Here is a 15,165-nt window from a genome sequence, read left to right as displayed (position 1 = left end):
CGAGTCGCAGCTGGCCAAGACACATTTATTCTCAAAATGAGTAATTTCCTTAGCTTCAACATTAGCTTTACAATTCTCAAAAGGATTATATGTCAATTATATCCCAAGAAAGCTAGGGGGAAAAGAGTTCCCAAAAGGAAATTACTCACTTTAAAGATAAATGTGTATTTTTACAAAGAGAAATGGACTTTTTAAGTTGTCAAAGATTATAATTATGATGATCAGTTTTTGAAAAGCACATATTCTGAAATTTTTGTTCATGTTGATATTCTTTAACATATAGTTCTTTATTATCTTGTTGCTATGCTAAGAATTTCATAAACACTGGAAGGAATGAGAATTATCATTTCATAAGATTTGGCTAGGGGTAATTTTTGTGTTGTCTTCAAAGTGACTTTTTAAAACATAAGACATTTTCCTCAGATCTACTTATAATTATTGTAGATATCAGTAACCTAAGTCTATGAAATTTCCAAGTCGTCATTTATAATAACACAAAAATAACTGAAGACTAATATAATTCCTTAGACCTTATAAAAATTAAGTTTTTTGAGATAACTATTTTATTATTTTAAAATTGCCATTACTTCTGGTTTGGCCAGAAGGAATTACATCCAAAACAAACAAAAAGTCTGGAAAAAAAATTTTTTTTCATTTCATTGCTCTCACCTTGAAATTTTGAAGCCAACCAAGAATCATTTTTCTTTCTGAATTGCATTAGTCTTTTTAGTTTCTCTGTTAGTTTATGAAGCACTAAAGAAAACACAGAACAATAAACATTAGGCAAGGAAATAGCATAAACTGGGAATCGTTATCATTTGCTAAATGAAATGACCTCCACAGTCTCCATTCCACCCTCTCCCCACTCAGCATTCCCATGGTATGGTTCATGCACAGAATTTTCATTGCATTTTGAAGTATCAGGTCAGCTCAACCGAGGCAATAAGCATCCTAAAGAAATAGCATCTATTGCATTGGAAACAATGCACACACATAAGAGAGAGGAATAAACAAAACAAGAAAGAAAAAAACAAAAAAGAATCACTGCACAAACTAATAATAAGTACACAAAGTACACAAGTGTATTTATTACATTTTGCAAGCACTTTGTTCTACATTTCAAAAACGCCACCATCAAGCTGTTGGCACATTTATGTACAAAACAGATTAATTGTAATGCCTGCTACAAAGCACTCTTTGTGAAAATACAAACTCTAATACCAGAAAAAAAAAAAGGCAAAATCATCAACATCATTACATAAGTTTAAAAGACAGTTTTAAAAATCATCACAAACTATTAAGACACAGAACCGAAACACTACAATACAGAATTTAAAGAAGCCCATTAATACTTCTGCTGAATATCTGTAATACTGCATGTATCAGAAAAATGTTGAACCAGTAAGATAATCTAAGTGTAAAAAAAAAGAAGCAAAACCCCAAATTAATTAAATAATACTACAGAATGCATAATCATGCCACAGATAACCTAGTAATACCCCTCTACCTACTACAAGAACTTGTAAAATTATGGATGATGCATGACTAGTCGTTGTACAAAGATTGTTTCACTCAATAAATTTTATTAGAAATGCACTTACACTGAGAAAAGATTTCACAATGGTCAAATCAGTGCACAATACTACCTAGTTTTTACACTGACAGAAAAGTCTCGTCAGGCTATATCATTTTAAAAGACACTTTACAGCATTCTTGTAGCATTAGAAATAACCGAAAGAAGAGTTAAGGTTAAAACAAACACCAAATTTGGTCCAATAATACTGATTGCTTTTTTTTTATTCTTTTGATATAGGTACGTCTTATAAATGAATACGAATGAACATTTGGTTAAAATGACTTACTGGAAATAAAAACACAAATATATCACTACACTTCGAAAGGATACATTGTATAGTGGCCTCTGACCACACTTTAAAAAACACTACAGGTAAACCGACATAGATTGGAAGGCTGCAAGCAAAGTTATTATATTAATGGAAACCTTTTCAAATATATCATACACAATTTGAGGGATAGTTTACAGAGGTGCAATCCATTAAAATTTTTTAAAGTAGGTAAAACAACTTCAGAGGGGTTAGTGTGCTTATTTTTAATACATCACCTTCATAAAGGTAATTAATGTCCCACATTAACATATTAAAAGTTCCAATCCAGCCACTGCTTAAATCACAAAGAGGTCATTTGCCAATAGTCCACAGTAGTTATTTCCGTTAAAATAGTCTCTATGCTAAACTTTAGAAGGTAAGCCTGGTGTCACAATCTTAAAAAGGTAAGTAGCCATGCATAAGCATCATTGTTTCTACATGCTCACAACAGAAACGTGAGTAATCGGAGAGTAATGCCTTTTAAGTACATCCAGAAAAAATACAATGTTAACAAAGATAAGAAGCACTTTTTTTTTTAAACCTACTCTTACAAATTTAGAAATTGCACCTTAGGTTGATGAAAACATTAGCCAGGGCCTATAGCAATGTGGCCACTGATCTTCAGACAAGATTTTCATGTTTCGGGTCATCATGATATGATCTCTGTCTATTGTTCATAATGTACAATGGTCCCTTTGAAGGTTACCTGTAGTTAAACTAGTTACCGAAATCAAAACTAAAAAGTATAAAAACCTATTTTTCTTTTCAAAACATAAGAAATAATGCAAAAGGTATAATGTAGAACACATGGAAGTGGTTAAAAATCAAAGAAATCTCTGCATTTGACAATGTTAGTCTCTTTGATCTTACAGAATTATTAAATGAGTTTGAGAAATTTAAAAAAGAAAAAAAAAGGCTGGATAGGAGCTTGTAGGAGAGATCTGATTACACCAATTTAACAAATTAGGAAATTAAGTGCTAAACAACAAAGAATTGTATTCAGGTGATTCATAAGTCACCCTCCATATCATTGATGAGAAGCACTTTCATTTTCTTTTTCAAAAGGTTGGATGGTTGGATGGCCCTTAGATAATCACCAATGCATTTGAATGATAGAAAGGACGGGAAGGTGTGGTTTATGTGTACGCATTGAGCCGCTCTTTGGAGCGAGTAGAGTGGATATCATGAAGCTCCTGCTCCTCCTTCGACTTGATGTCTTCATACTTCTGCATCCGGCAGGCATCTTTCACATAAGCCCAGTTGGCAGACAGAACCATAAGGTAGTGGACCTAATCAAAGACAAAGATAATTTATACTGGAAGTCTGTCCTGTGTCTTCATTACACCTTGCTATCAGGAAAGAAATATTCATATTATATACTTATATAGAATATGTTCATCAACAAAATGGAATGAAGATTTCTGTTGTAACACAAAGAATATAAATACAATATATTCCTTCCTCAATCCTCCAACTATGACACTGTCTTCTCAGCTCCCTTTTTTCAGTATCTTTCTTCTCTTTCAACTCTGAAGTATCCAAGGGTCTTAATTCAATATTTTTAATCTTTATGTGATGTTTCCTGTCCTTTTGTCCTCATTTACTCAAACCCAGACTATACATTTCATGTTTATGTATTTATGTTTTCTAATCCACTATGGGAAACATCTCACATACAGTGGAGTCCGGTGAACTTGAATTAATGAGATGATATATTGCCCACAGTGCAACAGAAAGAGGGCTCATGGAAACTCCAAAATAAACCTGTGGATTTAATTAACAAGTTAATTTTCCATACAATGACTTTTGCACAATGAATTTTATGTTGCCAACTACAAGAAAGCAAGCACTGTCATATGAATCATGAATATTTTATACGTTCGTAATAGCTAGAATAGTGCCCTGTTCAAAAAGGAAGCTCCTGATTTTTCCTGAGTAATAAACTTACTCAAGTAATGAAGCTCCTGATTTTACCTGAATAGACTGACCAATGAGATCACTTATTTTTCTTTCTTTCCCTCCCTCGTAGTCTATGAGAGAGAAAAAGTAGTTTTCGAAATGGTGAATTTTGATGGATGAATAGGAAAAAGAAACTAAGTTGTCAGGTATATATTTTCTCTGAGTTTTAAAGGGTAGGCATTATTTTTATCCATAATTTAGTAAAATAGAACACTAAAATTTATGGAAGTATAGTTGATATTCTATAAATTACAGGTATACAGTATAGTGATTCACAATTGTTAAAGGTTTTACTCCATTTATAGTTATTATAAAATATTGGCTATAATTCCCTGTGTTGTACAATATATCCTTGTAGCTTATTTTATACATAATAGTTTGTACCTCTTAATCCCCTACCCCTATGTTTCCCCTCCTCCCTTCCCTCTCCCCACTGGTAACTGCTAGTTTGTTTTCTATATCTGTGAGTCTGTTTCTTTTTTGCTATATTCACTAGTTTGTTGTACATTTTAGATTCCACATGTAAGTGATATCATACAGTGGTTGTCTTTCTCTGACTGACTTATTTCACTTAGCGTAATGCCCTGCAGGTCCATCCTTGTTGTTGCAAACGGCAAGATTTCCTTCTTTTTCATGGCTGAGTAGTATTCCATTGTATATATATGTACCACATCTTCTTTAACCACTCATCTGTTGATGGACCCTTAGGTTTCTTCCATGTCTTGGCAATTGTAAATAATGCTTCTGTGAACACTGGGGTGTATGTATCTTTTTGAACTAGTGTTGTTTTTTTTTCTGGATATATACCCAGGAGTAGAGTTGCGGGGTCATACGGTAGTTCTATTTTTGAAGAACGTTAAAGTTTTGATTAGTCAAAGCAGGAGGTAGGCTGGTTCTAGAAAAGTAGGGATGGACATAAAGAATGCAAGGTCAATTCTAAATGGTGACTACTGTGGTATGTTAAGGCAGTCAATGGACAGCAGAAAGAAATTAACAAAACAATTCTGACACAATGATACAGGAAAGAGATGTATACCAATAAGAAAATGAATAAGAATTAACTCATCATTTTTGCGTATTGAACTGGCTATACCATGGGTGAGTTTACTGGGCACCTTCTAGAGTTCTATGCTACTTATATTCTAGGACCCAAGGATTGAGGACCCGGGCTGCAAAAGCTCTGACTGATGTGCAGAGTACTTGTTCACTGTTGCCATTTGGCATTCCCTTGAACAAACCGGAATTCACGGTGAGTTACAAAGAAGAGACAGTGTCTGGCACATTGTAGGTCCTCAAAACTCAGTAAAAGCCTGACTTTCAGGACTTGTTCTTAATATTTCTGAAGAAAGTTAGATACAGAAGACATGACACGAGACTACCGAGGTTTATGTGGAGAAAAATAAATTAATCCTTTTTTCCTAAGTGACTCAGTGTGGCTTTTTTATGTTCTGATTTAAGGAGGAAAAAAGGATAATGTAAGTCAAGGAATTGATTAAATTACTTGACTATCCCACTGATACATACTTACATGCTAAAGAAATGATTGTTTATGTTAATAGTAGTCTCATATCTAAAATGCTACTTATTTTGGTTAGTGTTACCAATATTATGGAGTGTCTGAATCCTTCAACTGATTACCAAATATTAGCTCTATTGTAATGATAACCTTTCTTTAGGTTAAGCCTTGTTTTTCACTTATTTATTTGCCCATTCTCCTCCACCTTTTTTTTTTTTTTACTGATGTTAAAATACATACGATTTGTATAGACTTCAGACATCAGAGGTAAATTATCGTCTCTACAGGCAAAGTGCAAAACCAAGCCTCAGAGCTTGAGGTCTTACCATAGCGATGACTGCAGCCCCAGCTCCGGCAAGGGCCACGATGAACAAGTGGAAGGTCATGTTCAGCTGCAAAGGAAACCACAGAGAAACAGAATGAATGTCAGGGTTACAACAGAAGAGAGAGAAGGATGCTTGCTGCCTTACGAATAAGAACTCTGTCCACCTTTAACAGAAGTGCACCCGTGACAAATCACCTAACCAAAAACATTATTACAATATCTTTTCTCCTGCAAGCTATTTAAATCTTTGCAACTGCACCATTTTAATATAATTTCATTTTAAAGATGAAATCATGATTAATAATGATGGTTTCCAGTAACAGTATAACCACAGAAGGCTATGTTATATCCTTTAAAATATAACTTTATGATTTTTCAACTTTCATTAAAATGACAGTTCCTAGAAAAAACTTATAATTTTTATCGAAATATGCAGAGTATCTCATATTTATTTTCTAGTCCCCCTGCACAACATCACTGTATGTGACCTTGCCTCTGAAAGAAAAAGGGGGAAATCCGATGTCGATTTAATTATATATTCCTCAAATAACGAAAGGAAGCTCAAATTCTGACAAAATTAAAGGCTGTAAAAACACTCACCTCAGTGGATTCACACATCCTCAGGAAATTCTCAGAGACAGTGCAAATTTTCTTTTCCTCTCCAATTGTCACAATCCCTGCAACATGGAGAAAATTACAGTTTAACATTATAAATGTCTTCAAGATCCCAGAGAGAGAAAAAGAAACTTGAGCTGATAAAATCTAAGCGACTTTCATTTTATGTTATATTGTAACAAAAATTGTTCCTCAGCTTTCATTGCTTGACAATAATTATGAAACAACTGAATGAAAGATCAAGGCTATTTAGGCCTCATGCAATTTAAAACATTTTCAATCTGAATTCAATGGAATCTAGCCACCAGAATCTTCATACTCAATTGTAGCTACTTCATTGGTTTGGTCCATTAATATCATGGTGTAGGCATCAGAATTATTTTGGTAACTATGCCACAGACTACAATGAAGTCAGGATCTAAAAGTATTCTGCTGGTACAAAGCCTCTGTTAGTCTATAAAAGCGTATTGCCCAAAGGAGCAGTTTTTCTCTGCTAATTCTGAAAACAGTGCTATTAGTAAGGGGAAATAAAAAGCTGCAATTTTACTCCGATTTACCCTTGCTCCAGTTGGTTTATGGACCGACTGCATCAGAATCTCCTGGGGAACTATCACAAATATCTATCTCTGGACACCACCACAGGACTGTAAAATCAGAATCTGTGACTGTTTGCCAGGAGTGTTGCATTTTTAACAAGCACATACACTGCCACAGTCCTCATGTTAGAGAAGTGATCAAGTTCATCCTAAAATGGGTCTTTGATTTTGTTTTGAGAACTCCTGAAGTGTTAAACACATATACACATGAGCAGAAAAATTCACAAGTTCTGGGCAAACTAATACCTAAGCGTTTAGCACTTGCTGCATAATAATATATGCACATATTATTGAGTTTTAATATGTACGTATATACACACCTTCTTAGCTTTGAGGCGCACCATCAACTGTCCATCTCTGTGGAGCTGCTACCATCCTGCTTTGCCAAGAGTTTGGGCAATTATTTCAGTTAAAAAAAATCTACTTGCAGTACATCGAATGCAGAGATCCTTCTCTGCGACCTTCCCTTTTTGCCAAGACAGCTCTAAGAGGGGGTAAAAAAGAACCTCCAGAAGACGTGACTAATGAACCATCATTAGTGAGAAAGCTTCCCAGGAAAGGCCATCTTTCTCCATGTTGATCTATTACAGATTTCATTCATTCCCGTGGAATACCTTGGCTGTGCATACATTTCCTCACCCATTTCTTTATTCACGTTCACAGCAAAACTTCCAGGAAGCGTTGCCTTTGCTCAGTCTGCAATTTCTTTCTTTCCATTTCCACTTAAACCCTTCCTAGTCAAATTCACCCCAATCCTCTATGGAAATTTTTCCTATAGAGGTCACCCGTACCCTCCACATTGTTAAAGCGGAAGATGAATTCTCAGTTCTCCTTCTACTTGCCAGTCAGCAGAACTGGAGGCAGTTGATGACTTCTGCGTCCTTCACGGTCTCTTCATTTGGGTTCCAAAATCTACAGTCTCTTGCTTTTGCCTTTCTGCTCTCATCGGCTTCTCCCTCTCAACATCTCTGTCTGGTGGTTCCTCCTCTCCGCTAGGACCCCCTTCATTGTTGCTTCCCAGGGTTCAGTCCTCGGTCATCTGTCTCCTTTGCTGATCTCATCCTGTCTCAGAGCTTTTGACTTTAAACATTATCAAGACTCCTAAATCCATATAGCCAGGCCCATACCACTCTCCTGAAACTGAGACCCATATACCCAATTTCCTAGTTGACAACTCTGTTGAGATTTCTAATAAGCATCTAAAAATTAACATTGTCAAAACTGAACTTCTGATCTTCTCCTTCACCTGCCCCACTCCTGAGCAAGCTCTTCTGGTTGGCTTTCCCATCTCATTTCATCCATCTTCCCAGTTGCTCAATCAAAAAATGAATTCTTTCTTGAATCTTCTTTTTCTCTCAACCCCACATACAATCTATCAGGACATTCTGTTGTCTCTGTCTGTACCCATCATAATCCACATTTTGGGGAGTGAACGTTCTTTTCTATTCTGATGCCCCTTGTTTATAACTTGATTGTATATGAACATTCAGGATTCCTGTTAAGGACCTATTATCTGGAGGGTAAATAAATGCTATCCAGGCAGTAGATTCTGAGTTAAGAGCAAACAGAAAGCCTTTAAGGCTGATGTAAAAGGTTGCATGACATCTGAAAAGTGCCTTCCCTTCCATGTCACAAAGAAAAGCTAAACTTGCATAAATCCTGGTAACTATGTTGTAAACAGCGCTAAGGTTCAAAGAGCAGCTTTAATCATAGTCATGCTTTACACTTACTGGAATTATGTCCCGTACAATATTTGAGACATACTGGACTAAAAAAAATATTGCTTGTTTATCTGAAACTCAAAGTTAACTGGGAGTCCTGTAATCTACCTGGCAACCCTCTCTGTGACACTAGTCACATCTTTGCCAATCTTAATTTTTCAGATCTGCAGAATTAAAGGAAGACATTGTAGTGTGTGGGGTGGAGGTTACTGAAGTCAGGGCCGTGGTTTTCCAAGCAGCTATTTTCCAGTGACCTCCATCCAGCAGCTGGTGCCGACGTTTCCTTTTTCCTGTGTTTACGTGGGACATTATTCCAAAGTTAAAACCTCCCCAGTGGGAGAGCTCTCCACATTCCCTCCATCATCTTCTTGCCGAGAACGTCATGCACAGAGCAGGTCATCCTGCTTTTCATTTGGGCCAGACAGCAGGGGCTGGGGACTCCTTCTCACGAGAGGGTGGGCAGGCCACACTTTTGGAACACACGGCTAGCTGGTGATAGACTAGTTCTATCCGTACCCTACAATCTGTCTACAGTATAACCATAGAGCCACAGGCTTGCACATACCATCTACTGAAATGTTTCCTGCTTGCCTGAAGTATGAGGAAACCCCCATTAGAGAAAAACATTTAGAACGTTCTTTAGATTTTAATAGCTGTGTTGTGAAAAAAAGTCCCTTTGAGCCTGTGAATATGCATATCTTTTATAAATTCTGTAGCCCCCATGTTTTTACAAATGATGGGATAGAATTCCAAATAGGTTAGGTGAGATTAGACTCTACACATTCATAGTTCAGTACTTGTTTTGACAGGAGAGGCAGTTAACTTCTAGCTAAGAACAGACTGAAGCTAGTTGGGGGTGAATCCTGGCTCTGTCACTTACTAGCTGTATCGCCTTGGGCAGGTAATTTAATCTCCTGGTTCCTCAATTTTGTCATTTATAAAGAGGATAACACTGTCTGCCATATTTAATTATTGTAAGAATTAAAACATGTCAACATATACAAACCATTCAGAATAGGGTCTACACATTGTAAGCCCCTATATACATAAGAAAGTATTATTATTATGTGAGGTTTTAGCCCTAAATAAAAATAACCAAAGAGGACTACCGATTTATTTAACATTTTTTGATTTTGTTATTATGAAATGCTAAGGTTTTTGTTTTTTTTTTTGCCCTATTTCAGAAGACAATGAAGTACATATTTCTTAGATGATCTTCATAGCAGACTTCACAAATTGTATAGTTTATCATGAGAGAATGAAAATACTATGCAAACATCACATTGAGTAGGAAAAGTTCACAGGAATCAGGACAGGAAAATCAAAATTATAACTTGCCAACACCAGGAAACACAACCTGACAGCCTGTTCACATACACATGTTTGCGGGTTCATGTTGTGAGATCAACTTCCAATCACTCTGAAATTCTGAACTATTTCAGTTTTAAAAGAATGACTTAAACGGGAAGACTCTGATACATCTATCTCTTTGGTAGAAGAAGCAATGATGGTTCCAAAGTGATTTACACTATTTCAGAAGCAGTTATTTGGGAGAAACCATGTGAGGTTCTGTTTTACAGCCAGAGATTGACCTACCAAACTGACGAAGGTCCAGGCAGAGATTCGCTCCCTCCACTAAGGTGGTGTTTCGGCAGATGGTCCACAGGTTGAAGTACATGTAAACTGGCAGCGAGGTGAAAGCCGTGACTCCCAGCCAGGCCAGCATGAAAAGGTATGTCAGCATAATAAACTGCAACAGAGAAAAAGTCGAGACAGAAAACACATAATCTACTGGAAAAGAAGAATTTTATGCTTAACTTACATAGCTCGATATCAAAGGTTTGAATTATTACAACCCAGGTAAGCACTGCAACCTGGGAAGCTGAGAGATGGTGAATATCATGGGTCGCGTGAAGAAACCTGCCAGAAAACTGAGGTTCTGATGTGCAAAGGAAGAGATCATCCAGTTGCATCTTAATGCCTGTTTCATTCATGTATTTATCTTAAAAATCTCACCACACTTTTTTTAAACTTTAGAAAACATTAACCGGTAAATTTAGAGGTGATTCTGCACAGTGAGTTAGAACCTTGTCAATAACTTTATAACTAAATGGGCACGATTTTATAACATAAATATTTAAGCTACTTAATTGTGTTTACATTTAACATTCTAAATATGATGATTCACAAGTCATTTTAGTACATAATATTAGTGTGTATTTCTATTCCTCCTTTTTAATGACTTCTGTAAACTTTAAATCTAAGTCTTCTTTCATGCATATTAATTTTACCTTTGATTGACTGATCAAGCATTGATATGCCACTCACAGTGTCCCCAGCCTAAATGTCACATTTATTTAGCAATAACAGGGGCCTTAGAGCACATTGATTAAAGGCACAGACTTCTGAGCTGGAATGAGTCTAGGCTGCTCTGTATGTCTCTGTGTCTGCCTCTGCAAGAGAATACCTGCTAAATTGATCTACAATTACAATCACAATTGTAATCTACAATTACAATCACTGCACGATTGTAGAGAGGCTGGAATGAGATGATATGGGAAAAGCATTCAGCATCGAATCTGGCACATAAGAAGCCCAGACAAAGTATTAGCTAGTTTTTATTCTAGATAGTATTACTGATTACTACTACTACCATCAAACATATATTTTGCCTGAATGATAGGACTCTATGGAATAAGGAAATTAGGTTTCATTTCACGTTTGGAGAAAATAAAAAGAATGAGAACTTCTCCAGTCTGGGAAAGTTATTCAAAGAGGGCTCCCACTCAAGGAGAAAGACTCTAGAAAGTTTGGAAACCACCCCAAAACTGAAGAAATCTTGTTAATGGAACTCCTTGGAGGAAAAAGCCCTGTTTATTAACATCTTCATTATTCACAATTGTAGATCTCCAGGCTAATTTACAGTCTCAGGAACAATGAACATGATATGGCCGCTCCAGACCCAGCTCTCTGGAGGGAACTAGTAACTCGGAACCCACGGGAGAGTAATCAGTGTGCTTTCGGCTTCGTCCTCTCTATCTTGTTTTTCTTTCTGTCCCAGGGGATTTTTCAAAAGCTTCTTTTGAAGGTGCTATTCACTGCAGGATGGGACTTAGAATTCAATAGGTTTAGACTCAAAGTGGCGTGGAGCCCTTTGAAACATGTTGCCGCTCCTACTTGACAAGGCAATGAAAGGAATGACTCTTAAACCACAGTTCTGACTCGTATTTGCCATAATGTTATGGCACAGTAGTAAAGCTGAACGTTATAGAGTAAATCTTTGCTGTGAGAAAATGTTTTTCATGATGACTAGGCATAACTTTTGTTCTAAGACACGACAGACTTTACTTTTGAATCGGAGTACCAAGCAGTTACATTTCAGGCAGCAGCAGTTCATAATCACTAAAGTATCCAAATTAAAGATGCTAAAAATATAAGTCTGTCTTCCTATTTTATGTTTCACTTAGAGTCTGATAATTACTAAGACTGACGAATTATTTAAATTGATCGTGATTCTAGGTAAAAATTCTCTGTATGTAATAAAATATCTCATGATTATCATAAATTATTTCTAGCTTTGCACTAGAAATGTGACAGATATGCATTCTGCTGTCTGAGCATTAAATAAATAAGCTACTTTTTTTAAAAAAATGAGGCATAATTGATACATAATATTATATTAGTTTCAGGTGTACGACATAATGATTTGATATTTGTATATATTGTGAAATGATCACCACAATAAGTCTAGTTAACATCTGTCACCATACATAGTTACGAACTTTTGTGTGTGTGTGTGATGAGAATTTTTAAGATCTCCTCTTTTAGCAACTTTCAAATATATAATACTGCATTATTAACTATAAGCACCACGCTGTACATGACATCCCCAGGACTTACTTATTTCGTCACTGGAAGTTTGTACCTTTTGACCCCCTTCACCCATTTTGACCACCGCCTCTGGCCACCATCAGTCTGTTCTCTGTATCTTAAATAAGCTACTCTTATTAGAACAATCTCTGAGCATTTGAAAAACTCTTCTGATTTTGAAAATCTTATTTTTTGCCTTTATTAACATCTATTCAGATGAAACACTTTCTGAAATTTAACTCTGCAATATCTGTTTGGGGAGTTTAGTGAAAACAAACAAAAAAAAATTGGAAGAAATAAAATAACCCTGGACTTGACATCAGAGGACTGGATCACTCACATCTCACTTAAGGCTCAGAGTCACTTCCTCATTCACAAATGGGAAATTAGCAGACCTCTCTCTCACAGGGCTCAGATATGAAATCACTTAACAGTAAACATGGTCCACAGTAAATCTTACTTAGGAAGAAATCCCAAGAGAGGAAGTTGCTAGATTCAGCAAAAAATTATTTTTCATTTCTAAAGGTGAGGTATGGACAGACTAACCTATTTACGTTGCATTTGGTGTTTATTGCCTTGAACAGCAAGGAATTTTACTTTCTAAATTCAACAGCTGTGGCCCTGTTTATAAGAAAGGAGGGAGGGATGGGTCTTGTGGAAGTTTGACATATAAAGTAGACTCAGTGGCTTTTCTTATTTCAGCCATTGTTTAATATATCAATCACTCACTTAGAGTAAAATGCTGACCATTTCCTCCTAATTCACAAAGAAAAAAAATCTCAGTAAAATTTCCTTGGTTTGGTTTAGATTAGTTAACTTGTTGATCTTCGATGGTAAAAAAACGCCATTAAATGATAGGGAGTGGGTGCCAGACTCATAATTAGTATCCAGCAATCTCATTATCACATCATTATTTGAGTATCGTTTCATCAGAACATGCAAATGACTTTCACAATAGCATCTTCTTGTTATCCTATTTCTTGTTTTGTTTTTGTTTTTACTCAAAATACATTTGTTGACGGTTAGTATTAAATTCAACAAAATTGCTGTGAATTACTTCTTAGTGGCTTAAAATTAAAAAAAAAAACATGTAATTATTGTTTTGATCTCAACCTGGATATTCTCATCATTGTTAGAAATTTAGAAGGGAGGCTGAAATATAGAACTGCGGGAGACAAGGTTTTCATAACCTTTGAAAGAAGGCTAAAATAGATGATTACTCCTTGACTATGGAGCTATTGAGATGACAGTGCATTTAACTGGAGAATGACTTGTAAAAGGTAATTCGTTTTTCATCTGAACTCCTATGAACTTAGGCTTGACGTCTAAGAAAATCAGACTTGGTTGAGCTACAGACTTTGTGGGCAACTTTAGCAGATGTGCACCAATCCGGGTAAAAATAACATCTTAGAAGTTAGCAGCCCTGATGAAAAAGAGCCAGCTGACCCTGACTCCCAGGAGTCTCTGAGTCCGTGAACTATGTAAACACTGAAAAAATAAGCCACAAACCGAATGGAATGTTATGATATAATGAACAAATTCAGGCATGAGGCAGACCCAAACTTTACTGAAATGAACAAAATGGATCTATGCAAACATATACCAAACGTATACTGTCGGGTTCCACTCAGGTCACTGTCTATAAGGTCCCTTTCTCATTAATGTTTTGAGACACAGGATATAAAAGTACTTAGCTAAATCTTAACTCAGAGCCCCCTCATTTCACAATAATACGTTTTCAATGACATTTCCTCATTGTGAATGGATTTAAAGAGTATCAATTCAATCATGTCCCCCCTTGAACAGCAAAAGGAAACAGTGTAAAAAAAAAAAAAAAAAAGGAAACACCTTTAGATTTCATCAAAGGCAGAAATAGCTCCAGGCTTAGAGATACTGTCATCAAGCAGTCTCACTGGATGGACATGCGCTGAGGGCGCACAGTCTCTGATAGTGCTTTCCAACTGTGACCACACATTAGGATCATCTGGAAAATCTGAGAAAGAGATGCTCAGGCCTTGCCCTTGCCAACTATATCTGTATTTACAATATTTCTACATGAGATTCTAGTGGGTGTCCAGTGTGAGGAACTACTGCTCTATTGGAATCAATAAAGCTCTCATGAGTATATTTGATGTGAAAACATCTTTGCTACTTATCTTTAGGCTCTTCAGGGTACCACACCTGAAGGAGAAAAGAAAAAGTACAATTGGGATGATCTGCCAATGTCAACAAAACAGCCAAATGCACGGATGAGTGAGGGACTGGACGTGAACCAAATTTCAAAATCAAGACTTCCCAAATTCAGCACTGTGGAAATTTTCAGCCAGAAAATCCTTTCTTATGGGGAATGCCCTATGCACTGCAGTATGTTTAATGGCATCCCTGGCCTCTACCCAATAGATGCCAGTCGTGTAACCAAAGTTTCTCAGTGTCCCCTGGGGGTGGGGTAGGGAAAAAGCCGCTGGTTGAGAACCACAGTTCTAATATGAGAAAATACCAAGTCAAAAAAAAAGCAAATGGACACCTGAATATACTATCACTAAGAATGCAAAATGGAACAGCATTAACAATACTGAACTCAGTAGGCTCTGAAAAGTATACAGTGTAAAGTTTGCTGCAGAAAAAATTCTAACGTTATTATGTAAATTACTTGAAAATATGCAAGCATCATCGTTGT

At 36.3% G+C, this 15,165-nt stretch overlaps 1 protein-coding gene across 3 annotated transcripts in view; it reads right to left on the bottom strand.

The window, feature by feature from the left end:
- Positions 1-1,059: 1,059 nt before the first annotated feature.
- GPM6A (glycoprotein M6A) overlaps positions 1,060-15,165 on the bottom strand; it is a 258,846-nt gene continuing 244,740 nt past the window's right edge. For all 3 annotated transcript variants that reach the window (XM_059909240.1, XM_059909241.1, XM_059909239.1), the window contains exons 4-7: positions 10,215-10,368; positions 6,287-6,363; positions 5,688-5,753; positions 1,060-3,175 (exon numbers count right to left, since the gene is read on the bottom strand). In XM_059909240.1, coding sequence (XP_059765223.1) covers positions 3,023-3,175; positions 5,688-5,753; positions 6,287-6,363; positions 10,215-10,368 — 450 coding nt within the window. In that variant the 3' untranslated portion in view covers positions 1,060-3,022. The remainder of the gene's footprint in view (positions 3,176-5,687; positions 5,754-6,286; positions 6,364-10,214; positions 10,369-15,165) is intronic.

The sequence above is a fragment of the Balaenoptera ricei genome, chromosome 21 (assembly GCF_028023285.1).
Source record: "Balaenoptera ricei isolate mBalRic1 chromosome 21, mBalRic1.hap2, whole genome shotgun sequence".
NCBI classification, from domain to species: domain Eukaryota; kingdom Metazoa; phylum Chordata; class Mammalia; order Artiodactyla; family Balaenopteridae; genus Balaenoptera; species Balaenoptera ricei.
The sequence above is the reverse complement of the archived record's forward strand: the minus strand, read 5'-3'. Positions and strand labels throughout refer to the sequence as shown.